The following is a 25,764-nucleotide window of genomic DNA, read 5'->3' as shown; positions in this document are numbered from 1 at the left end:
TTTATAGACTATATTTTAACGTGCTCAGGATCACCCAGCTTTTTTTTTTTTTTTTTTTTTTTTTGCCAGTGGCAAAACTAGGATTTGAAGCTGAGTATGTTCACTGAAAACCCATTCCTGAAGCACCACCAGGCAGTGCAGTCATGTGTCTCCATGTGTAGAAACTGACGTGCGGTTCAGGACGTTTGGTAATTTGTGTCTTGCCTTCCCTCCTCTCCTGGCAGGTGGTAATTGATTTGACATGAGCATAGAACCTTTCATTGAAACAAATCTCTATAGATCCAGAGACTCTGGCTGAACTAGCTAAAAACATGGAATCAGGAGTCAGATTGCCCCAGTAGAATCAAAGCTCTGTCACCTATATCTTGTGTGGCTTTAGGCTAGTTACTTAACTTTATATGCTTCAGTTTCCTCATCTTTAAATAACAATAGTACCTACCTCAGGGTTGTTTTGAGAATTTAATAAGATAATAACTTGCAAAGCACTTGTTAGATTCTTTTTTTTTCTTTTTTCTTTTTTTTTTTAATTTATTTATACAAGCACTGGGTACAGTCAGAAGCGCAGGAGGGTGAGAGGATTCACCAGAGCCAGAGCGGGGAACAGAACAGGCAGACTGATGAAATACACTGCTGAGGGGAGCAGCGGGTGGCAGGAGAGGTCTGCTGCGCTATGTGGGACCCTCTCTGGCGGCCGGGCATCAAATCGGCGCTGCAGAGGCTGCGGGCAGGCAGCCTCGCAGCCCAGCACTTAACCACTGCGCCACCAGGGGAGGCCCCTTGTTAGATTCTTAATAAATATTAACCATTTCAAAATTATTTATTATATATGCTCCAGTTGACAGCCTTATGCCTTTGAAACCAATGTCACTGAATCTCAACTGCCAGTTACAGAGAACTTATTGGGTGGCTGCTAAGCACTTTAGATGCATTTATCCAATCTGATCTTAATGTCAGCCCTATAAGGTTTTCAGAGTTAAGAACAGCTCAGTTTGGAGCTAATTCTTGGGATCACAGAGAAAGTAACAGCCCTTCTAAGCTGTGCATTTATTATCAGGACTTAGCAACAATCTTCCAAGTGGACAAAAAGATGGGCTTCTATCAACACCTATTCAAAGGCTCACTTTAGGGATACAGTCTCTTTGGGGCTCAGAGACTGTACTTTTGAAATATTTTTGTTTTGTCCAAGTAACTTCCTCCCACACTGAGTACAAAATCAGCTCAGAATTTTTTCTTAATCTTGCCAACACTTATTGTTCCTTCTTTGTTAATAGCATTGAACTTAATTATCGAGAAATTTCCTGCAATATGTTATGTATATTTTACCACAATTTAAAAAATCTAAAAGTGTAGACTATACTCTAGCATTTTTTAAAATAAAGGCACGTATGTTAACATAAAAGTTAAGTTTTTGCTACTTTTTTTATATATACATCTTTTTAATTAAAACTTAATCCAACAAAAGAAAGAATGATGCAAACAGTTCATGTGTTTAATAGCAAGATTCTATTAGGGTTCAGATGTCCTTCAATGAAAGTTATATTTTTTCCTACATTCTCTCATGAATTAAATGAAATAAATAATATAGAAACAAATTACATGCAGATGAACATTTTATGGATCTCAGTATTTCATTGTTTATTATATCTGAATTATTGAGCAATTTCCAATGTGAAATCTCAGCTGACTTTGCAGAAATTGAAAGGTTGATCCTAAAATTCATATGGAAATTCAAGGGACTCAGAATAGCCAAAACAATCCTGAAGAAAAACAAAGTTAGAAGACTCAAACATACCAATTTCAAAGCTTGCTACAAAGCTACCCCTATCAAAACAGTGTGGTACTGGCATAAGACTAGACACATACACCAAGGGAATAGAACTGAGAGCCCAGAAATAAACTTTCATCTTTCATTTTAGATATGGGTGGCCAGACCAATTTAATGGGGAAAGAATAGTCTTTTTGACAAATGGTGCCAGAACAACCAGTTACCCACGTACAAAGGATGAGGTTGAACCCCTATCTCCCACCATAAACAAATATGAAAATGGACAGAAGATCTAGATGTAAGAGGTAAGACCACTTGGAGTAAGTCTTTTTTTTTTTTTTTTTAAGATTTATTTATTTATTATTTATACAAGCACTGGGTACAGTCAGAAGCGCGGGAGGGTGAGAGAATTCACCAGAGCCAGAGCAGGGAGCAGAGCAGGCAGAAGGACTGAAGTACACTGCTGAGGGGAGCAGCGGGCGGCAGGAGAGGTCTGTGCGCCATGTGGGACCCTCCTCCGGTGGCCGGGGAGCAGCCGGGGATTGAACCGGCGCGGCAGAGGCTGCGGGCAGCTTCGCCACCCAGCGCTCAACTGCTGCGCCACCGGGGAGGCCCTGGAATAAGTCTTCAAGATCGTATTTGACAATGGTTTCTCAGCTATGACGCCCAAAGCATGAGCAACAAAAGGGACAAATAAATTGAACTTCATCCAAATTTAAAAGTATCTGTTTCAAAGGATCCCCTCAAGAGTAAAAAGACTTATACTTGACATGGGAATTATATCTAGAATTATGAAGAACTGCCACAACTCAATAATAAAAGACAACATGAATTTTAAATGGGCAACGAATCTGAATAGACAGAAGGTGTACAAATCGCCTTTAAACAAATGAAAAGATGCTCAGCATACTTAGTTGTTAGGGAAATACAAATCAAAATGGCAATGAGTCACTACTACATACATACTCGGATGGCTATAATCAAAAAGACAGGTAGTAAGAAGAAGTCGAGCCTCATACATTGCTGGTGGGAATGTAAAATGGTGCAGCCACTTTGGGATATAGTCTGCAGTTCTTCAAAAAGTTAGACATAGAGTTACCATGCGGATCAGGCATTCTACTACAGGTATAAATACTCAACATGAATGAAAATGTATCCACTCAAAAACCTGTATGCAATTATTCATAGCATTATTCATTCCAGCCCAAAATGTGGAAAACAACCCAATATTCATGTTTGGATGAACAGGTAAATGTAATGTGGTTTATCCATACAGTGGAATGACATTTAGCCATAAAAAGAAATGAAATAGTCATATACTCTACAATATAGATGAACCTTGAAATCACTACTAAGCAAAAGAAGTGAAACAAAAGACCACGTATTTTATGGTTACATTGACATGAAACGTCTAGCATAGGTAAATCTATAGAAACAGATCAGTGGTTGCCCAAGGCTGAGGTGGGTGAATGGGTTGGGGAGGGAGGCCTTCTTTCGGGGTAACGAAAATTTTCCAAAATTGTGATATAATGGTTGCTCAACTCTGAATATACTAAAAGTAATTGAATTTTATACACTTTAAATGGGTGAGAGTTTGTATGGTATGTGATGTTTATCTCAATAAAGCTGTTACAAAACAAAAATTTCCAACATCAACAATTATTTAGAGAACCTTTATCTCTGTTTCACTCTGTTTCTTTCTTTTGTTTTTCCCTCCTGGGGTACAGACCAAAGGTGGGGGGTGGTTGGTGAGAGGATTAATTCACCAGAGACAGAGTGGGGAGCAGAACAGGCAGACTGACTGAAATACACTGCTGAGGGGAGCAGCGGGCGAGTCAGGAGAGGTCTGCTGCGCCATGTGGGTTGCTCCCTGGCCTGCAGGGAGGCCAGGAGTGCCAGTTGTAGGTCACCACCATATTCCCTAATAATTCTCTACATTTTATCTGACAGGCCTTGTCACCATAAAAAGTTCATTTAACTTTCCCAATAAGGGTCTCCGATCAGGCATTCTATTCAAAATGGATTTGCCCTAGAGTCCCAAAGCCAGAGATGGATTCCCCCCACACACCCTGAATTGATGTGTTTATATTTGAGCAAAGATTGTGCAATGTAAAAACATTTTTTGAGATTTAGTTACACAACATGGACATTAGAAAGATGCTGGGTTAAGCATAAAGCTGTTCGGGGGGGCCTCCCTGGTGGCGCAAAGGGGTTAAGCGCAGCACTGTGAAGCAGTCTGCAGCCACAGCAGCACTAGTTCCATCCCCCGCAGGCCAGGGAGCAACCCACATGGCACAGCAGACCTCTCCTGTCTCGCCCGCTGCTCCCCTCAGCAGTGTATTTCAGTCAGTCTGCCTGTTCTGTTCCCCGCTCTGTTTCTGGTGAATCAATCCCCTCACCACCACCACCACCCCAACCTCTGGTCTGTACCCCAGCTCTTGTATGCATAAATAAATAAATCTTTTAAAAAATAATAAATAAAAGCTGTTCGAAGCCCCAAAACACCAGGGGAAGGCTTGAGGCTTGGAGGAGGCTGCCCCCTTCCAGAGGAGGCGAATGTGATGTCCATGTGTGTCAGTTCATGGGGCTAGCATTTGAAAACAAGGAAACCTGGAGACATGAGCTGCCAGCAGAGGCTGCGCTGTGCAAGACCAGGACGCTGTTAGATGCCTCTGTCTCGTTGGAGGGCCTCTGCTTCTGATTCTACCCCCATTTTCATATACTTCTGCCCATCCCACCCCCAACCATGTCATCGACCTCTCCCGGCTCCGGGCCTGAAATCCTAGACTGAACTATAAACCATGGAGACGTCAGCTGTCATCCCTGCTTAATGAGCTCCTCCAGAAGAGGGAGGCCCGTTGCAGGCCTGGCCCTTTCCAAGAAGGTTTCAGCCTCAGGAGCAGGCGTGCCTGTTGCAGGTCAAGGGGTCAGAGTTTGGAAAGCTGGGCTTACCAGGGGAGTAGCCCCAACTCCCTTCTTGGGATGTAGGTCCTGACACTTCCTGCAAACATGTGTCAGCTGCTGCCTGGTCTCTGAGTAGCCAGTGAGAGCTCCTGGGCCAGCGATTTCCAAAATGTATTGAGCTTGTTGGCAAGTGGTAGCCCTGGGTGAAGGAATTTCCAGTGTGTTCTGGTCACTGCGACTCCTAAATAGAGGAACATTTTACTACTTCCATGTGCAGCCTGTCCCCTGCTTTCCTGTAGTGACCGCAGACTTGGATAATGAGGGCTCCGGACCCCCAAACCCTCTCTGCATGGCGGGGAAAGCTCAGCACAGAGGAGGCCAGGACATGGGCTCCCCTCCACCCTACCCCTCTCCACAACCTGGTCACCCTGAAACCTTCCACTGCGTAGCTGGCGCTGTAAAGTCCCGGGGAAACATCGCTAAGAGAAACTTCAGGCTGCTTCCTCCTTTGCGTTCAAAGTGAGGCTTTATGAAACGCATGTTCCTGCTTTGAATGTGGTAAAACAAAAGAATTTTCGTGTTATCAGTCGGCTTTGTGTTCCCCCGGGATTGCACCTTTCATGGTGTCCTTAAGACAAAAAGAAAAAGAGAAAAAAAACAAACACCTGAGAGCAGCAAATTACTCCTGCTACCGAAGCTTTTGTCCCTAAAAAGCTGTTTTTAGGGACATTTTCTTTGTTCTTATTTTCTTTAGCCCGGAGTGGGAAAGATGGTCATTTTTCTTTCATTGAAATTGGAAACTAGATCTTAAAAGAAGTAGGGAAAAAAAGATGCCACCCAGCTCTGTGTTGAAAAGAGCTTGTAAAATACAGCCCCGTGTGCCTCTCTAGGGTGTCAGGGTCCCCTCCCGGCCCCACCCACCAGCACCCCGCAGCCTCCCCACTGAGGGGCTGCATCAGGCACACTTGCTGACACACTCCAGCAGCTCCATCCGGATTGCAATGCGGACGTGCCAGCCCAGGGGGATCAGCCGGATGAAGCGCGAAATGATGGGGGGCCGCAGCAGGTTCTGGACTGTGGACGTTCGGTCTGAGTTTCCGTAGAAGATCTAGAGAGAAGGAGCAGGTCCCGTCAGCCCATCAGGGAACAGGCAGATGCCCCCCCTCCCCGCCCCCACCCCAAATCTGACCTTGAGGGATTGTTAGCACTTATGTGCCTCGGGCTTCTCCTAGTGGGTCGTTTGGAGTTACACTGTCCAGTATGGCAGCGCTAGCCACATGTGGCTATTTAAATTTAAGTGAATGAAAATGAGATAACAATTCACTTCCTCAGTCACACTAGCCCTATTTTGGAACGTGCAGAACATTGACATTTCCATCATCACAGAAAGTTCTGTTGGATGGCATGCATGGAAAACACCTCTTGGTTCTTATCATCCATTTAGTGTTTTAATCCTTTTTGTTAGGGAGTTTTAATCCCAAAGTTTTGATAAGAAACTTTGAAGGGCCTCCCCAGTGGCACAGCGGTTGAGCACCGCACTGCAAAGCTGTCTGCAGACTTTGCAGCACCGGTTCGATTCCCCGCCGGCCAGGGAGAACCCACATGGCGCGCAGACCTCTCCTGCCGCCCGCTGCTCCCCTCAGCAGTGTACTTCGGTCCTTCTGCCTGCTCTGCTCCCCGCTCTGGCTCTGGTGGATTCTCTCACCCTCCCATGCTTCTGACCTGTACCCCAGTTCGTGTATAAAATAAATAAATAAATCTTTTTTTAAAAAAAAAGAAATTTTGGAAAGGACCCCATGACACAAGAGGAATCTTCCATAGTCCAAAGTTATCCAAAGTGGGGCTCAAATCCAATCTCGTGAGCTAACCCTGAAGTTACGAGCCAAAGCTTAAGTGTGTAAGAATTTTTTTTTTTTAAGGAGAAAGACATAGAAACCAGGGGGAAGTTTCTGGAAGGGAGAGGACAGTGCCCAGAGCAGAAACCAAAACCATGTGCTTTGGTGTTTTTCAGGACGCAACACGTGTGATGCAGTGTCTGTGGACGTTTAACTGTATTCCCAAAGATATCATTCTTTGCACTTTTTCCAGAATCGTCACGCTTTGCCCAGTGACACTGGATCATTTCCTTTCCTTCTGGGATGATGCTGCCGCATGGCCTCACCCATCCACAAAACAAGAAGGACCTCAGCGGCCTAGACCTTGCCTTTTTCCAGTGACAACACCTCGCATCCCTTTGCTAAGCCGTTTGCCCTTGAACCTATTCAAGTGCAGAGCCCGCTGAAGAGGGAGGATGAAACAGGCTCCGGATTGCACAAGTGCCAGAGTGGAGTGCCTCTTTGCAAAGAAGCACCAAGACCTTCAGAAACACAGACAGCATGAAAAAGAATTCTCGTATCTTTTTGAAAAGCCTAATAATAAGAACAAAAATGAAACAAAATGCCCAAGTATCAAATTGATTTTTCCCATTGCGTTCAAATTCCCTGAAACATCAGCCATGAATGTCTTGCTGTACAAATTGTTATCTGTGAGGACAAAGCCTTCTGGTCTGCAGCTGCGCATATCTATTTAACCAGGTGAAGTGTCCAAATTAGCCGCGGACGTCCTTACTCTCAGGCAAAAGGAGTTAACTTTTTAAAAACATGAATTTTTAATTCATTGCAAATATACATTTTAGCCATATATGTACACAGAGAGGGAATATTGATTGTGTGTGTGTGTGTGTGTGTGTGTGGTGTGTGTGTGTGTAGTCAAGAGTCCACTATGTTCAGTTTACGGCAAAGAAGCCGGGCCTAGTGAGAGTCCTGCAGTGAAGCGTGCAACGGTCCAGTGGGTCTGGGATAGTCCCAGTGGCCTGTCTTTTTTTTTTTTTTTTATAGAGGCATGTTTTATTTATTTGTTTGTTTGTTTGTTTATGCAAGCACTGGGTACAGCCAGAAGCGCGGGAGGGTGAGAGAATTCACCAGAGCCAGAGCGGGGAGCAGAGCAGGCAGAAGGACCGAAGTACACTGCTGAGGGGAGCAGCGGGCGGCAGGAGAGGTCTGCGCGCCATGTGGGACCCTCCTCCGGCGGCCGGGGAGCAGCCGGGGATCGAACTGGCGCCGCAGAGGCCGCGGGCAGCTTCGCAACCCAGCGCTCAACTGCTGCGCCAGTGGCCTGTCTTGATGTTCAAGCAACTCTACGCTGATACGAGAATTCAGAGAAGATTCCCTGGGCGCTCACGAGTGGCACTCCATCTCAAACCGCGCTAGGCTCCGGGCATACAGCCAGAAAAGGCACCTGCCTCACTGTCAGAGAGTGGATCGTGTTGTGGGGGGAGCACAGACCACTCACCATGCTGTGGGGTCGGTGCTCTGACAGAGGGTGGTGGCAGCGGCATGGGGCAGGGACAGAGGGGGAGTCCCCGAGAGTGGGCGCTGAACGTGGTTTGGGGTAAGCCCAACTTACGCGGTTGTTTCCAGTCTGGTCCTTATAGTAAACCCAGTTCAGGCTCTCATCAGTTCTGTACTGCACACTGTACTTGGTCATCCACTCATCGATGTCACAGCGCCCCTGGGTGAGGATCCCCGAAATCACCTTCACCTCCTTCAGATCTATCTGTAACCACTGGCTGCTGTCCTGGAACTTGGACAGCCAAGCGCACCTGCCGGGGACACAGACAATCACCACGAGCCTTTCCCTGGGAGCATCCCACAACGCTGGGAGGCGCTGTCTTTTGAGGGGAGGTCAGAGCCTGAAGAGCCTCCACAAAGCCCAGGCGGTCTGGGCTGCAATCTGTTAAGCACCCAGAACCTTATCTCCAAGAAGGAGCCGGCTTGTTACACCGGTATCGTCCTCCCTCCCGGCCCTCTGCTGCCCAGAGAAAAGTTACCGGATTCGACTCATGTGTTCGAGAGCGTGCAGCCCCGTCCGCTCTGCTGTGTGGTGGCGCGTGTCTTCTTCAAAGCCTGAGGATCCGCGAGGAGGTGCACCTGCTGGGCCCCTCCCCTTTCCATCCAGCTCTGTGGGTGCTTTTCTCCATGAGTCTTTTTTCCCTGGAATTTCACCCTCCTCGCACATACCTGTGTCTGCTGGGGGCGCCGTCCCCCGTGGCTTGCAGGGAGTGTCTGCCATGAGCAGACGGAACCAAGTGGCTCTGGAAGGGCTTCTGACAGTTTGAAAGCCAACCAGGCATTGAACGAATTGATTTTTTTTTTTCCTTCTAGCTATGTCCCTCACAAATTGTGGAAAATTATAAACTTGCCCTGGGGTGTTTTCGTTTTTTGTGCTTTTGTTTGTTTGGAGGTTTATTTTTGCATATTAAGTAGCTTCCTGGAACCCATTCTTTGGCTGCCTTCTTTTTTAGTTCCAGACGTGCTTCTTGGATGGCTCCTGACTTTTTACTTCCATTCCAGACCTTTCTAGATTCCAAATCCTGAGAATCAGCTGCTGGCTAGCCAACTTCTCCTGGATACCTTACAGCTTCTCAAAGGAAACATGTCCAAAAGCGAGCTCCTTATTATCCCCATCCAACTCTCCTTCCAGTTGCCATCCCTTCAAGTGCTGCCCCAGCCTCCCTGGTGTTCATGCCAGCTATCTGAGCACCAGCCACCTGAGGGCTTTCTCTCTTTCACCTCAAACAGCCAATTCATTTATTGCTCCATCCCCAGTGTTTTTCAAATTCACTCACTTGTCTCCATTTCACTGTCACTGCCCCAGCCCACATCACCATCAACTCTTGCCTGGAGTGCTCCCATCGCTTGACTAGTTTCCCTGGATTTTGCCTGCCCCGCTAAACAGCGATCCCCACAGGAGTCACAATTTTTTTCTTAAAACACAAAACCGATTGTGATACTTCCCAACTTTAAATCTTCATCTGGAAGAGTCTGACAATTGTTTCCCAATATCCTCTTCTGGTCTTCCTTTAGTAATTTATTTTGGGCAGATAAATGGCCACCCAGGTAAGATCATATTTCCTAACTCCCTTGCAGCTAAGTGGACCGCCGGGCAAGGCCCGGCTTAACAGTCTTGTTAAGACCAAATTCTAGTGATTGGGATGTGGGCAGAAGTGGCCGATAGGATTTTGTTGGTATCTTAAAGGGGAAGTGTGCACTCTGCTTTTCCTTTCTCCTGACTGACTAGAACACGGATGTGATGGTGGAAGCTAGTGCAGCCATCTTGGGTCCCAATATGGATGCTTCGTATTAAGGATGACAGAACAACAAGGTAGGAAGAGTCTGGGCCCCTGATAACACCCAGCTGCCAAAACAACCCTAGACTGCCTAATAAAACTTGGATGAGCCAGAAATATACTTCTACGTTGCTTAAACCCATACTTTGGAGCTCTTAGTGATAGCAGCACAGACCTGTATTCTAACTAATGCACTTCCAGTTTCCTCCCAATGTACCTAAACTAAGGAGCACAATCCTTAATACGACTTACAAGGCCCTGCATGACCTGACTTCTGCTTACCTCGCCAGCCTTAGCTCACTGGAGCTCTAACCTTGATGGCCTGCTCTCCTGGTTCCTATCCATGCTCTTGAGGAAACTTCCTTAGAAAGCCTTCCCTGGTGCTTCAAATGCACCCAGTCTCTTCCTTCTCTGTCTCCTCCAAAGCACTTGTCATACATACCAAATGATGGGTTGTGTGATTAAGGCTTATACTGTTTCCCCCTCTAAACTGTGCTGTGTGAAGGCCAACGTCTCATCCTCCTTGCTCGCTGCTGTACCCACAGTCCTTGGCAGGTGGAAGGCACTCAGGCAATATATATTTAATAAGTAAATCCATTCTGTGTTGTCCATTTGTTAAAGAAACCTGATTTTTCAAATCACATGGGAAAAAAAGTCACCTGAACTGCCTGCTCTACTTACCCGAAGCCTTGACTGTTAAGCCTGGCCTTGCTGGCGGTCCACGAGGAATACCAGCCCACGTACTGCCCAACGTTGGAACAGGTGATCTGGTCGGGTGTAACCTCTCCTGATTCGAAACCCAGGGGCTTATGATATGGGCATTCTGTGAAAGGAAAGATAATGCACATTAAAACCCACGAACAGGGCCTCCCTGGTGGCGCAAGGGGCTAAAACGCAACCTATGAAGCTGTCTGCAGCCCTGCAGCATGAGTTCAATCCCCAGCTGGCCAGGGAGGAAACCATATGGCACAGCAAACCTCTCCTGACTTGCCCGCTGCTCCCCTCAGCAGTGTATTTAAGTCAGTCCACCTGTTCTGTCCCCCACTCTGTCTCTGGTGAGTCCTTTCACCCCCCACATCTCTGGCCTGTACCCCAGTTCTTGTATGCATAAATAAATAAAGCTTTAAAAAAAAACAAGACTTATGCGTTAAAAAAAAAAAAACCCACGAATACAAGCTGACCGAAAGGATGAGCCAAAATAAGCCATTTCATGTGCGCCTTGGAAGGTGGAGAATGTTTTACTTGTCAGCTTGGCACACAATGGGCAGAGCTGGGTCTTCAGCCTGTTCGCTGCTCATTCAAGAAAAGAGTGAAGATAAAGGGAAGAGATTGCCATAGAGACTCACAGCCTTTGTGAAAGCAGAGGGAAGCGATTCTATGGCAACCTCATGGGGGAGGGCTAGGGCCTCCTCCACAGATGTAGAGACCTAAAAATCCAGAGGTTTTCAGTGCAATCTCACACCTCAGTGCATGTTCTTTACTGTCCTCATTAACCGAGGTTTAGCCACCCTGGGTGATGTCATCAGGGCCCCTGATTGTCCTCTGGCAGCCGATGATGCCAATTATAGGAACAAAACAATGGTGAGAGGCAAGAATGGCAATTACATATTGAGACTGACTTCCCACTTGTAAATTGCAGTTTTCTCACAAGTCTAATTAAAAAAAAAAAAAATGTGCCTGAGTGACTGCTGAATAAGGAACAATGGAAAGGACCGGCTTTTTCCAAAAAAGAATGTTGCAAGCTGGTTCTCATATGTTAATTGTCTGCCGTCTCTCATGTATTTCCTCTCACATTAGACATGGTGTTGGGTCACCTGGTCCAAGACTGCCAAATGCCAACCCAGTATCCATTCTCCCCTTCTTTTTGACTAAAAAACTCTAATTTTGTTGAGGCCAATCGTGTAGCCAGCTTAAAAAGAAAAACGAAACAATCTTCTCAGTTTCTCTTGCAGTTAGAAATGAACATAGGACAAAATTTCTGACCACTGAGATATAAAAGGATGTCTCCTGGAATTCTGACCAAGTTTGTTTGCCCCCTCTTTCTTCCTGATGTCAGGAAGGAAGACCTGATGGCTGGTGCAATGGTAGCTATTTTGCACCATATGGGTAAGGCCAAGAAAGCTACAGAAGCCTCAGCCCTGATATCCTTACACAATTCCCTGTCCCTGGTCTATTTCCCATGTGAGTCCAAATAAAACTCCTAATTCAATGAGCCACTATTTAGAGGGTCTTGTATTTATAACTAAAAGCAGTTGCTAGCTGAATCTCTGTAGAAAACAACTGATAAACTTATGCAAATACAGTGTCCAACTTCTCCAATTGTGAATGATAAACTTCAAGTATGATAAATCATATTATCTTTTTTTTTTTTTCTGTGTGTAAAGCTGAGTTCAGATGGAAGAACCTAACTCCTTTACTTGGGGCACTGTCATCTAAAACAGTAAAATGAGTGTTGAGATCTTTATAGAGACTGAAGAAGCCAGTAAAACTGAACGAAGCACACAGGACTTGAGTGTCATCCTGCGGTTCTAGAATGCCTGTAGGGACAGTAGTGCCCTGTTCCCAGAGGCAGAAGAGGACAGCTTCAGGTCACCGGTCAGGGGGACTGGGCTCATTCTGCCCAATGTACCGGAGGAATCAGTTCAACTTCCCCCAGTAGCGGCAGCTCATTGGGGTTGGAGGTGAGTACAATGCATTTGTAGTTTATCCAGTAACCTAGGCAATAGGGGCCTTTAAAGTCAGGTCAGTTCCTGGAGCGCTTCAGGGACTACTCCCTCCCGCTTTGTGGGACTGGATCGTGGGGTGGGGTGGGGGGTGGGAGGTGGAGGGACTGGCTAAGAATGCAGTTTTTAGGATTCTACCCCCCAAACAGCTGGGTTCTGAACAAGAACACTTTCAGTGCGCTTTGCTGGGGAAGGTATTTTGTCGGTGGGAGGGTTGGGGGTGGGGGAGCTTTCCCCCATGGCCTTAGGCGTTCTCCCACCTCCTCAACTCCCCTCCAGAAAGGCAAGCCCGGCCTGGCAAAGGGACAGGCTGCAGTGTTAGCGGAGAGCTGGATTTCAACTGGGCCCTTGGTGTTCACTTTTAAATTCTAACCCTCCAGCCCCCCACTTCCCTTTTCTTGCTCCAGGGCCCCAGCTTGGAGGAGAGGGCAGGAGGGGAGGAAGCTTCTGTAGCCATCTCTCCTCATGGCTTTTATTCTTGACATTTTGCTCTTTCTCCTTGTCTCTCTTTTGCCAGTTCTTCCCAATTAGCCAGGCTAACCCTTAAGAGTGGGGTGGACCTGCCACGACCTGGCAGGTGGCAATAACCTGAGAGGCCTGCAACGGCTTGTCCAGAAGTGGGTCCTGCTCACACTCCCCAGGGGAGGCCATGAGCAAACCGTTCCCATGACTTCAGCCGTCATGTGGGAGTCTATGGCTGACTCCCAGGCCCCAAACCTCATCCTCATCCCACTGCACCCTGAATATTTTCCAGGCAAACAGTTCTATCGAGGTGACCCAAAGAGACTTCTCACCCCATAGGTCCAAAACCCAGGCCTTCAACATCCAAGCCCCAAGCCTGCCCCAGCCAGGCACTGGCACTTATAGCTACTCGGCCTCTAACTCAGAAACCTGGTGCTTTGACCCAGGGAAGATGTGAATATTTTACGCACATATATTAGACTTGAATATGTGTGACAATATACTAGAGTACAGAATAATATTCAAACAAGAATAGAGTATAAACTTGAATATAATATAGAATGCAAAATCTAGTAAAAAAAATAAAGCATTAGTAAATCATTGGATTTCTGATACTGTTAGGGGGAAAAGGCTGTCCTAAAGCTAATTCCATACAGGCTTTGTGGACTCCACCCCCACCCCAAGCCAAAGCCAAAGACACTGGGAACTCCAAATCCCATCCCCACCAAAGGGAAGGTGCCTGGGACCTGAGGGTGGGGTTAAGCAGCCAGGTTGGTATAAAGCCAGACACGTGGGCTTTGGGGGATTCCCCATTTTGGCGGCCAGCTCTGAGGGTGCCTTTGGGTTTCCAGGTCGGCAGATCGGGTAGGACACATTAAAGACTTTATTTCCCTATTTTCTCCCTGAGTTGTACATTTCCTCAATTCCTTTTCCCTTGTAAATAAACCTTTTATTAACCTTTTGTGTGTGTCTGCAGTGGAGTATTCATAAGTCCCTTGTAAGCGCGCAGGTGAGGACTCACAGCCAGGCACCCCGTTTTATATCAGGGCTGCTCCGTAACAATACGTTCCCTACCCTATATCCCCTTCTCAGAGTGGTGAAGTAATCTTGGTTCAATTGTGAAAAAAAAGACAGATCTTTTAGTATTTTTAACAGCGTTAGGCCAAAGATCAGGGAGCCATAATGCATCTGGTCCCCTCCTGCTAGTCGGGGGTCCCTGGCAGTAAAGATCAGTGTGAGTCTGGGAGCGAGTCCTGGCAGCTTGGAGAGACCCTCTTGTCCTGCGCGTCAGGCTCTCTCTCTTTCTCTCTTAAGGTAGGCTCTGCTGGCAACGCTGAATCTCAGGTTCCAGAGAGACCAAGAAGCATCCTTGCTGTTCAGATGAAGATCTGAGGCACGATGGACAAGGGCTTCTGGAAGATTGTGCCTAGTCCTGCTGCCCTGAATCATTTCTTTCATGGAAAAATCAATCAACACTAATGAGTCAACCATTTAACACTAAGGTTGTGATTTTTTTCCTTCCTGGAAACACCTGTGTTAAAACAGCAACCATGAAAGCAAACACCAGTGGGGGACAGCAACTGAAGGTAAGGAATTTTTGATTTCAGAATTTCAAGTTGATGGCAACTGCGTGGGGCACAGAGCTTGAGGGACCCTCAAGGACTCTTTGGCTTCACCATCTTTCGGCCAGGGAAGCCAATCTGCATACGGAATCTCTTTATTTCTCAGAAAGAGCATCTTTGGAAGGGAAGGCCAGCAGGCCTCCTGCAGGGAGGAGACCCCTTTCCTAGGGAATTGTAAACTCCTCTAGGGTGGAGAGGATGCCTTTGCTTTGTTTGTCTCCCCATTAGTGCCTGGCACATAACCGCCTGTGATGAAAGTGGGGGCGAAATGAATGCTAGATGGATTGTCAAGAAGGCTGCTGCAGTACTGACCGGGAGAGCGTGCCAGCACCAAAGGCGGCAGGAGCCAATGCCATGGAGTGCGGTGGCACTTCCTGTGGGTAAAGTCCAGCCAGCGAAACAGCCCTGACTGCTTCCTCACCACCGCAGCCACTGCTCCCTTCCAGAAGGCTCAGTTCAGAAAGGGTTTCCTACCCCTTCAGTAAATGAGAAAACAGAGGCTCCCTCTGTTCCCGGAAATTTGCTATTTTAATGCAAATTCAAAGAAATAATGAAGAGAAGTTCTGGTGCAGACTTGCAAACCTGGCTCTCCTGGAGCTATTGTTAGGAGATTGTGTAAAATGAATGACTTCGCTGGGCGCCATCAGCACCCTGGGGGTGGGGGGTGGGGTGGCACAGAGGTTTCATGCAAATCACCTCTGAGCCCTGGAGAGGACTGAGCTTTGCAAATATTTGCTGGGCCGTCCCATGCTCTGAAAGTCAGAGTGTGAGCTCTAAGAGGCAGGAAGAAAAGGATGCGACTGTTTGCCTGGTACAATCCAAGAAGCTTTATTGCCTCATCCGATTTACTCCACATAATAGCTCCTTAGAGCAGGGGCGGGCATGCTGTGGGCCTTGGGCAAACTGTGCATCCGCCACCTGCTTTGATGAGACAGTCCGGGTAGCAGCCAGCCATGCCATCGCACGGACATACGACATATGGCTGCCTTTACACTACAGCTGTGGGATGGGAGGGTTGAGGCCTTGGGGCCTGCAGGGCGGCACTTATTTACTGTATTCATCACTGAAGGCTGCGTCATGCTGCAGAACAGCTAGGCCTTAACATTAAAGAGACTTAACACAACAAAGGTTCACTTTTACTCAAGTGACTTGTCCATTTTGGGTCTGCGGGCAGGGGGCTTTCTGCGCCATTTAATCAGCCCAGGCCCCAGGCTGAAGGAGAGTCACTTTGTCAAGGAGGGAGAGCAGAGTCCTGGCCCTGGCCCTGGCGCCACGCGGGCTGGAGTGTGGGGCAGTGCGCAGTGGCCGGTGCACCATCGACAGCCAGGCACTGCAGTGCTCCCTCCATCCCCTCCCTGGGACAGAAAAAGGATGCAGTTGCCATCCCAGAGTTAAAAACTGATGCAGCCAGGATTCCAACTCTGGAAAAAAAAAAAAAAAACACAAACCCAAAAAACACCTGTACTCCTCTCAGGACTCCCTGCCTCCTACCACAGATTTATTTTCAATAAATCTCATGAATGTCTTTCACTGGAAGCAGGGCCCATCTTCCCATCTCACCCCAGCAAAGTCCAGAGCCGTGAAGCTGTCGCTAAGCAGTGACATCGGTGCAGTGAGACAAGAGGCTCAGAAGCCAAGTGGCGCACCCCCAGAGTAAAGGCTTCCTTCAAGGGCTGTGATTTGGTCAGGTCGGAAGGAAGAGAAATAGGACACCCCAAGGATCTGGTGCTCCAGGGAGAAGGGACACTCACCCGGTATGCAGCTTAAGGTGGTGGTGCCAGCAGACCACAAGGTGCTGGCACTGCCTGGGCAGTCACACTTGCATGCTTTGTGGTACCACAGATCTTCGCCCTCATCCTGCAGGGAGCCGGAGGGGAAGGCATCAGAAAAGTCTAGTTAAAGTCAACTGTGGTCAACTATGGCCAACATCACAGGGAAAACTGGCGCTCGAGGACCTTGCTCGTTCATGACTTGTCTCTGGCTGCAGCAGAACTGAATTATCAACCTGGCCTTGGCACAAAGTGGGCCCTTGTCTTTTTTTTTTTTTAATGCATACAAGAGCTGGGGTGCAGGCCAGAATTGTGGGGGGGGGAGTGAAAGGATTCACCAGAGACACAGTGGGGAGCAGAACAGGAGGATTTACTGAAATACACTGCTGAGGTGAGGGGAGCAGTGGGTGAGCCAGGAGAGGTCTGTTGCACCCTGTGGGTAGCTCCCTGGCCAGGGATCGAACTCATGCTGCAGTGGCTGCAGATAGCTTCATAGGTTGCGTGTTAACACTTGCGCCACCAGGGAGGCCCCTCAATCTGCCTATTCTGTCCCCCACTCTGTTTCTGGTGATCCTCTTACCCCCCACACCTCAGGCCTGTACCCCAGCTCTTGTATGCATAAATACATAAATCTTTAGAAAAAAAATACATTTTTTAAATATGTGATAATCCTGCACCGGCATACCTCGTTTTATTGTGCTTCACTTTATTAGGCTTTGCAGATGTGTTTTTCACAGGACTCTCCACCAACAAAAAGATTAAGACTCACTGAAGGGGGCTTCCCCGGTGGCGCAGCGGTTGAGCGCTGGGTTGTGGGGCTGCCCGCAGCCTCTGCAGTGCCGGTTCGATCCCCGGCTGCTCCCCGGCCACCGGAGGAGGGTCCCACATGGCGCGCAGACCCCTCCTGCCGCCCGCTGCTCCCCCCAGCAGTGTACCTCGGTCCTTCTGCCTGCTCTGCTCCCCGCTCTGGCTCTGGTGAACTCTCACCCTCCCGCACTTCTGACTGTACCCAGTGCTTGTATAAATAAATAAAAATAAATCTTAAAAAAAAAAAAAAAAGACTCACTGAAGGGCACAGATGATGATTCTGATCTTTTTTTTTAGTAATACAGTATTTTTTTAAAAAGATTTATTTATTTATACAAGAACCAGGGTACAGGCCAGATGTGTGGGAGGGTGAGAGGATTCACCAGAGACAGAGCGAGGAACAGAGCAGACAGACTGACGAAATACACTGCTGAGGGGAGCAGTGGGTGAGACAGGAGAGGTCTGCTGTGCCATGTGGGTTTCTCCCCGGCTGGCCGGGATCGAACCCATGCTGCAGAGGCTGCGGACAGCTTCACAGTGCGGTGCTTAACTGCCTCCACCACCAAGGAGGCCCAGTAATACAGTATTTTAAATTAAAGTCTGTACATGGGTTTCTTAGACACAATATAATTGCACACTAATACACTATGATATAGTGTAAGCATAAGTTTTCTGTGCACTGGAAAACAAAAAAATTCATATGATTTATTTATTGTGATATTCCCTTTATTGTGATACTTGTTTCACTGGGGATAGTCTGGAAACCACATCCCTAATATCTCCAAGGTGTGTCTGTACATTATTTTTGATTAAGATAATCTTCAAAAACATCATCCATGTCAATGCCAGCCTTCTCAGTGTAACATACCTCAGTGGACGATAATCCCAGAGTGGCTGAACAGAAGGACAGAGAAGAGAGAAATTAAGTTTAAAAAAGAAAGAGAAATTCAACAAAATGACTCATAAAAGTTAACAAAGCCCCTTCTGGAAGAGGTAAAGGTAATTAGATATCTACCAGGATAACCCCTGCAGATGCGGAGAAACTCGAAATAATAAGGAGAAACAGAAAGATAAGGAGAATTATTAGCTTTGTTCATGATAGAATTTTGGAAATTACATTATTATAATAAAGGGGAAGGAAAAGCACCTATATTTCTTATCACCCAGGCAACACTTAACAATATTTTCAGTTTTTTTACCTTCCTTTAAAAACATATTTGAGAACCTACTATCTAAATAAGGTTCTAAGTTTATGACTTCCTTTTCCACTTAACATTAATAGTGTGAGCTTTTTACTTATTAACTCTCCATCATCATCATCATCATCACCATCATCCGGATATCCCCCCTTATATCTGCCAAATGAGCTACTCAGGAGTTGAGCCTCTGACCCCCTCCTTTAGTACATGTAGGTTATTATTTATTTATTTATTTATTTATTTTTTGGTGGGACCCTCGCCGGCGGCCAGGAACGAACCGGCGCTGCAGAGGCTGCGGGCAGCCTCACAGCCCAGCGCTCAGCTGCTGCGCCACCAGGGGAGGCCCACATTTAGGTTATTTTGGATGGTAGTTTGGAAAATGTTTTAGTTTTGTCCACAATAGATAGGAGATATAGTTATAAATAGCATGTAAATAACGTGAGAAATTTAAAAGTGTGCAAAATTTAACACAAAACTTACATAGAAACTATGTTTAAAAAATTTTTTTTAAGATTTATTTATTTTTATACAAGAGCTGGGGTACAGGCCAGCGGTGCACGGCGGGGGGGGGGGGTGAGAGGATTCACCAGAGACAGAGTGGGGAGCAGGCAGACAACCGAAATACACTGCTGAGGGGAGAAGCAGGTAACACAGGAGAGGTCTGCCATGCCATGTGGGAATCTCCCTGGCTGGCTGGGAATTGAACCCGTGCTGCAGAGGCTGCGGACAGCTTCACAGCGCTGCGCTCAACCCGCTGCGCCACCAGGGAGGCCCAGAAACTATCTTTATAGAAGTACCAATAAAGAGAATGAACACACAATTTAATAGGAAAAGAATTTGTGTATATTAATCTAAACTGATTAGATTGTTCTGCCCAGTGCAGCAGCCCCTAGTCCCATGAGGCTATTTGAATTCCCATTAGTTAAAATTAATAGAATTAAAATTTCATTCCTCAGTTGCACCATCCACGCTTCAAGTGCTTAATAGCCCCATGTGGCTGGTGGCTCCTGTACTGGACCACACAGAAGCTTCCACCAGAGATCATTGGTTCAAAGCCCCATTTTCAACAAAACAAACACCTTCATTTCATTTCTGACTATGAGAGCAACACATGCCTATTGTAAAAATCTCAAACAAAACCTAAGTGGAGAAAGTAGGAAATCAAAATCCTTCCTGAACCACTTTCCTATCTAAAAATTGAAACTGACAAGAAAAGCTTTCAGATTGTTTTAGAGAGTCGGGATGGTCCCATCTTTTTCATCATAATTATAAACCCTATCTATTTCAAATTGGGCCTTCATTTTAAAAACAAATAGGGAGTCGTTCTGTCAACCACTGATGTGTGCCCACTGTGAGCCTGGCACTTCAGCGGAGCGCAGGCCTTCTGAGATGGATGCCTTGCACTCTGCTTATAAGGGACCCAAGGGCCCAGGAGAAGACAGACCACCGGACGATGCACATGGTGAGTATTCCCTGGGGTATGTGTAGGCTGTGCTCAGAATCTGGGGTGCTCTCTTTTAGCTGGGGCAGATTCAGTGCCACCCCATGCCCCTCACCACCAGCAGTGGTCACCAAAGTGCTGTCTCCCCTGCGTCCTTGTCCACTGATTATTCATTCCTAGATGCTCCTTGTTTACTTGCTATGGGCGAACTGACTCTTGTGTAGCAAGGTTGGGATGTACCATCCTGATAGGAGACTACGTTAGTATAATGTCTGTGCCAGGACCCCACACAGACAGGGGTGGAGCAAGTATTTGGGGGGTGGATTGAATGGAGATGTTCCCTTTATGAGGCCTGTGGGACAACCAAGTGTTGAGGTGGAGTGCATAGGTGGCTGGAATCTTCTAGAACTCAAGAGAAAGCCCAGGTAGCCTGGGTGGTACACTGCGCTCCTTGCAGCTAACACATATGTGACCCCATGGGCTCAGTCCCGCAGCTATTCCCAAGAACTGCAAAGTGACGAGAAATTATCATCTTTCTTATTTGGGGGGGCGGGGCTCAATCCAGGAAGCACTGGGCTCCACTCCCATCTTTAAGAGAAACCGGGGAAGGCTGAAATGCAGAAAGACCTGGTCTGTTGGGCAAATATCAAGTGTGCCAGAGTCTTTTGGGGGGGACCAGAGGTAAGGGATGTCAGTCTCTGACAGCGTAACCTGAATAACCGAAGCGTATGTCCCAGACACGGTGCTGCCGTCCAAGAGGGTCTACGTAGCTGCAACTGAGCAAAGCCAGGGTTCAAATGAGGCTCGGGACCCCTCTGGTTGCTTTTGTATTGCCCAGATCCGAGAGTGGGCCCTGGACTGGTTCTGCATTTGGCAGAAACAACACTGAAGGCAAAAAAGGAAAAGGAGGCAGGTTCAGCCGCTGCCTGCCAGCGGGGAGGAGACCTACGAGGAAGCGCTGGTCTCAGAGCCCCCGACTGCGTTCAATCCGGTGTTGAACAGATTTCTGGTGTTTTTTTCCCTCCTCGGCTCCCTTCCCCAGAAAGCGTTTGTCGGCAGCCTGGGGTTCTGGGGCACCAGATCCTTATGGAAACGAGCAGAAAGACTGAGAACAACAAGCATTTTACAGAAAAAGCTGTCACCAAGGGAGCAGCAACGCGGCTGCGCTAGTCCCCCCAACGATTTAATCACCCAAAAGCTGGCGGACAAAAGCAAAAGCATGTTCGACTACAACATCTCATAATACCAGAAAATAACATGGTTGGAGGGAGCAAAAGAAAACAGGTCCACTTTTAAAGAGAACAATGTAAAAAGTTTCAATTCTGTGGCTGCAGATTTTTCTCCCTACTGGGATTGTTTTCATGCTTCCTCCACCAGCTGGGGGTTCCCACCTACAGCCTGAGGTGTCTACTATCACCCACCGAATCTAGACTTAGGCAATGTGGAGTCGTTCTGCCCTTTGACCCAAAGGTGCCAGTCTCTGGGGAAACCCTTTTTATCACTGCAAGAAAATTCAAGGCATGCTTATTTCTCAAAATGCAAGCCGAAGAGTGAAGTGCATCAGACACACCGAGGAAAGATTATTTTAGTCTCTTTGACTGTATGTGACCAAATACAGAGCTTTCCTTCCCATGGAAACAGATGAAGCTGAGGAGAAAAAGCATAAAATTATGAATGATAAAAACCTCTTGGTAACCAGCTTCCAATCTACTTGAGAAACAAGAATAACATGCAGCAGAAAAACGGCAGGCCGGGATAATGTCCTTCTCTTGAAGAAGAGAGAAGGGAATTGCTTCTGGTGTGAAAGTGTTACTATTTTCGGTGACAGGCATATCCATGGGTAATTCTGTTAGCGGTACATGCTTCAGCACAGATGAACCTCAAAAACATATGCTAAGTGAAAGACAAAAGACCGTATGTTGTGTGATTCCATTTAGGCGAAATGTCCAGAAGAGGCAGATTTATTCAGACAGAAAGTAGACAGGTGGCTGCCGGAGACTGGGGGAGAGAGAAATGGGGAGTGAGTGCTTCATGTCTGTGAGGTTTTGGGGGGTGATGAAAATGTTCTGAAATGAAATTGTGTGCTCCGCAAGTCTGTAAACATACAAAAAATGAATTGCACGTTTTAGACGGGTGAATTTAATGGTATGTAAATCACATCTCAATAAAGCTGCTGCAGAAAAAAATCGCTGTCCTTGATGGTTGACATATCGGCAGAGAGAACACACTCACTATAATATGAGGGTGAGGGATCTTTTAAAATATATGTATAATAACCCTGACCATGTAATGGACTGATGCAATTTAATAAGATAAATGTTCTTGAAATCATCACTGGCATTGAATCCCACATTCCGACATAAGATAAATAGAAGCCTGCCTCGGTTACAGGACATCAGCAGTGCTCTATTGTGATGATTTGTGCATTCCCAAACGAACTTTCATCCAGCGCATTAGAGAAGGCAATCCATTTACCTTATTTCACTGTAATGAGGAGCCACCACCACCAGGGAACAAAACAACAAAGTAAATTAGACAAAGAACCTTTGTTGTCAGGTTCCCACTTGGGCTGTGAATGCATCTTTTTTTTTCCCGTGGGGGTTATTTCTCCATCTGGACTGTGAACTGACTGAGTGCAGCGATCGTGTCCTGTCTTTGTGTTTGTGTCTCCTGGAGCGTGGCTCTAGCGCCAGGTAGAGCCCTGGCCACTTGCAGCTGGCTACTTTCCTGCCACAGGAGGGTGCAGGGCCCGAGTTAGGTGAGTAAGAGAATTTAAGATTCCCAAGCCTACACCTTGGCTACATTCCATTCTACCTGGGCAGATGGGATTCTCTGGTCTTTGTGGACATTTCTGGTGCTTCATGGCCATGCACAAAGATTGGTAAGCTATAGAACAGGAAAGAGTCCCATGCTCCCTGCCTCCTACAGTGTGTCTTTGATTACATGTATCCCCTGATGGGTCAGGTCTAGTTTAAAAATGTGTTGGTAAACTTTTATGGGGGGGGCACAGAGAAGGGTTGTGACTCAGCGCTGTGAAGGCTGCAAGGATCTGCCCTGCATGTCAAGTTGTTACACATTTGGCCCATTGCAGCAGGTACTCAGGGATGGGTTCTGGAACAAACCGACAAGTGAATGAATGGATAGATGGATGGATGGATGGATGGATGGATGGATGGATGGATGGATCTCAACGCTGATTATCAAGAAGAGAGAGCTGAGTCATAGAGGAGATCTCAGTCATATATGAGAATCCAGGTATCCAGATTTAAGTTTAAAGACTCTGTTTAGATTTTCTTGCTGAGGAAAGTACAAAGAGTAAAGGGAAAACAACAAACCCCCCAAGCATCTTAAAGTATTGAGAGTTTCTGGGGCAAGTTGCTGATTCTTATTTGCAAAGGGGAAGAGAGAGTCTAAATGATTCCTACTTAGAAATATATTTGTGTTTGCAAAATGACCTTGGGATTATATTTTTACAGGCCTTTCCAAATACTGAGAAATGTGACTAGATAATCAAAGTCAGGAGATTGTGGACTCACTGAAGTGATACTCTATCAATGAAATACAATGAGAGGGTAGAGAGAATGTCTGCTAGGCCACTTGCAGAGCTGAGAGGCCTCTTCCTTCTCGACTCCCTTATTTACTTCCTGTAACGCATATAAACATACGGTGACTACAACAAAGACATCCAGCCAATTTATTTCTAATGTCCAGAATGAACCTAAAAAGGGATTCTTAGTTATGGGTCATATCGTTGAGAGATGAAAGAGGAATAAAGGACAATTATTTCAAAGATTGAGAGAGAATTTGAGAGTTGCATTGGATGACATTTTAGAGATTTGCCTTTAAGTTTTCTATAGTTAAGCATATCATTCCCGCCAGGGCCATACCCAGAAATTTTAAAATGACTAAAGTGTATTGAGTCTTCAGGGGTTTCTTACTTCTCAGTTGGATTATGCTTTCTATTAGAGTTCAGTGGTACTCGTTTGTTATGTTAATCCATATTTAAACTAGGGTAACCCCACATCCAGATTTGCCTGGGGCAGTCCTGGTTTAAACACCTGTTATCCCAGGAGAATTATTAATAGCATCCTTTTCCCCTCCCAATAGTGTCCTGACTTGGAAGATTCAATTCTACAATCACTCTAACTTTGATTTCTAAAAATGTTCAAGAAATGCCACACTTATTCACTGCTGTAATTTATAGCTATTTATATAATTCCCAAGACCCTTCTTTCCTTCTATCCTATTTTAAGCATTCATTGTACTTTAGGAGGCTCCTCGCAGACCCAGAAAGCCAATGACAACACAAAGAGACAATATCCACACAGACAGCTGTTGTTCATTAATGACATCCATGCATTAATTAACATGCCTTGCTAATTGGTAGTATTTTAATTATTTGGGTTGCATTTATTATTAATTTGGATTGCAATATTATCAATTCAATTGTGTTATTAAGTATTTAATGAATGCTAATGGTTGGGCAGTACATACCTTCATAGCCAAACAGCAGTAAAACCAGGAGGCCTTCTATCTTGGGTGGCATTCTCCCTTTGTCCTTGGCCTTAGAGAAGTGAAGAGCTTCCCCAGGAGCAGAAGCTTAACTTGAGCACTGGCCTCATTAAGCATCTTATTCTTAGGGCTTTGGCTGAGCCCCACCAAGTTACCCCACATATTTAGCTGCCTCAATAAGGAAGTCTCAGAGAAGAAGCTACTGTCAACTGAGATCGATTTACCAAAGAAAGATATGGCTTTATTCTGTCTTTAAATGTAAGTGAAGCAGTGCAGGGAAATAGAAATTAAAATTAGAAGGACCAAATGCTAATCCTTTCTCTGCCATTGTTTTCTAGGGGGTGACCTTGAACAATTTCCTGCCAAATAAGCGCTAACATTGTGGAATTCTATGAAATGACATGGATTCCCATCTTAGAAAGCAACATGACATCATGGTCATACCTATTCATTCAGTAAAATACTAAGTCTGGGTGGGAGGAACAGTGCACACAAAGATGTATATTGTCATGTCACTTATAATAACAAAAAATTTGAAACAATCTACATAGTCAAGCTTAGGGGGTTCAATGCAGCAAGTAGTATTAAAAGCACAGATTCTCAAACCAGATTGGGTGCAAATCCCAGTTACATGATCCTGGGCAAGTGACTTAAGGTGTCTGGGTCTCAATTTTCTCATCTATAAAATGGTGATAATAATGTCTATTTCATAGTTATTTCCAGGCTTAAATATACATAGAATATTATAAATAAATAAAATAATTAGGACAATGATTGACATCATTAGCTATTATTAATATACAGCCATTAAGACAAGTTGATGTGCGGAGGGGAGTTGTTTACTGAGTATAGAACTTCGGTTTTGCAAGATGAAAAAGTACTGGAGATCTCTTTCACAGCAACGTGAATATGCTTAACATCACTGAACTGTAGTGTTAAAAAACAGTTAAGATGGTTTTTAAAAAAAGATCAAGTTAATGAAGTAATTGTAGTAACAGGGACAGTCATGTGTTATATTTAAGTTAGTTAAGGGTGCAAATGTATAACTATGAGCAGAATGGTGTGGGAAAATGCAGAGAAAAATACTGAATTTCCCCTTTCCTTTTTAGTTTTTGGCCACCAGTATCTTGCTTCAGCCCTCAGGTCTCCAAAAAGTGAGAGTAGTGCTTAGTCTTTGTTTTTCAGGCAGCCATTCTAGAGGCAGGGCCATGCCAAGCTGCTACAGAGCCCTGGTAACCTCCTCTACCGGCTGTGTGTTTATCATATCATTTCTGCTTTTACCATATGTGGTTATATTAGGTTTTCTATCCCGCCCCTGTGTTTTGTATTTTAGGGTTTAACGAAAAATTAAGCCACTAATAAGAAACCTTTAACAATTCAATTTGCAGTCCTA

General features: G+C 45.9%; 1 protein-coding gene across 1 annotated transcript; it reads right to left on the bottom strand.

The window, feature by feature from the left end:
* Nucleotides 1–5,624: 5,624 nt before the first annotated feature.
* RS1 (retinoschisin 1) lies at nt 5,625–24,405 on the bottom strand. Its single transcript, XM_037513119.1, has 6 exons — nt 24,354–24,405; nt 18,088–18,113; nt 16,395–16,500; nt 10,518–10,659; nt 8,114–8,309; nt 5,625–5,777 (listed from the first exon to the last, which is right to left on the bottom strand). The coding sequence occupies exons 1-6, from the start codon at nt 24,403–24,405 to the stop codon at nt 5,625–5,627; spliced, it is 675 nt and encodes a 224-aa protein (XP_037369016.1).
* Nucleotides 24,406–25,764: the final 1,359 nt, after the last annotated feature.

The sequence above is a fragment of the Talpa occidentalis genome, unplaced genomic scaffold, assembly GCF_014898055.3.
Source record: "Talpa occidentalis isolate TD23 unplaced genomic scaffold, MPIMG_talOcc4v2.1 talOcc4.15, whole genome shotgun sequence".
NCBI lineage: Eukaryota > Metazoa > Chordata > Mammalia > Eulipotyphla > Talpidae > Talpa > Talpa occidentalis.
The sequence above is the reverse complement of the archived record's forward strand: the minus strand, read 5'-3'. Positions and strand labels throughout refer to the sequence as shown.

Bases quoted from the DNA above. Each gene is read 5' to 3' on its own strand.
- RS1 (XM_037513119.1), bottom strand. From the start codon at position 24,405: ATGCCACCCAAGATAGAAGGCCTCCTGGTTTTACTGCTGTTTGGCTAT. The intron at 16,501-18,087 runs GTATGTTACACT...GGCTCCCTGCAG, and splicing joins TGGGATTATCGTCCACTGAG to GATGAGGGCGAAGATCTGTG. The intron at 8,310-10,517 runs GTAAGTAGAGCA...TGTCCCCGGCAG, and splicing joins CTTAACAGTCAAGGCTTCGG to GTGCGCTTGGCTGTCCAAGT.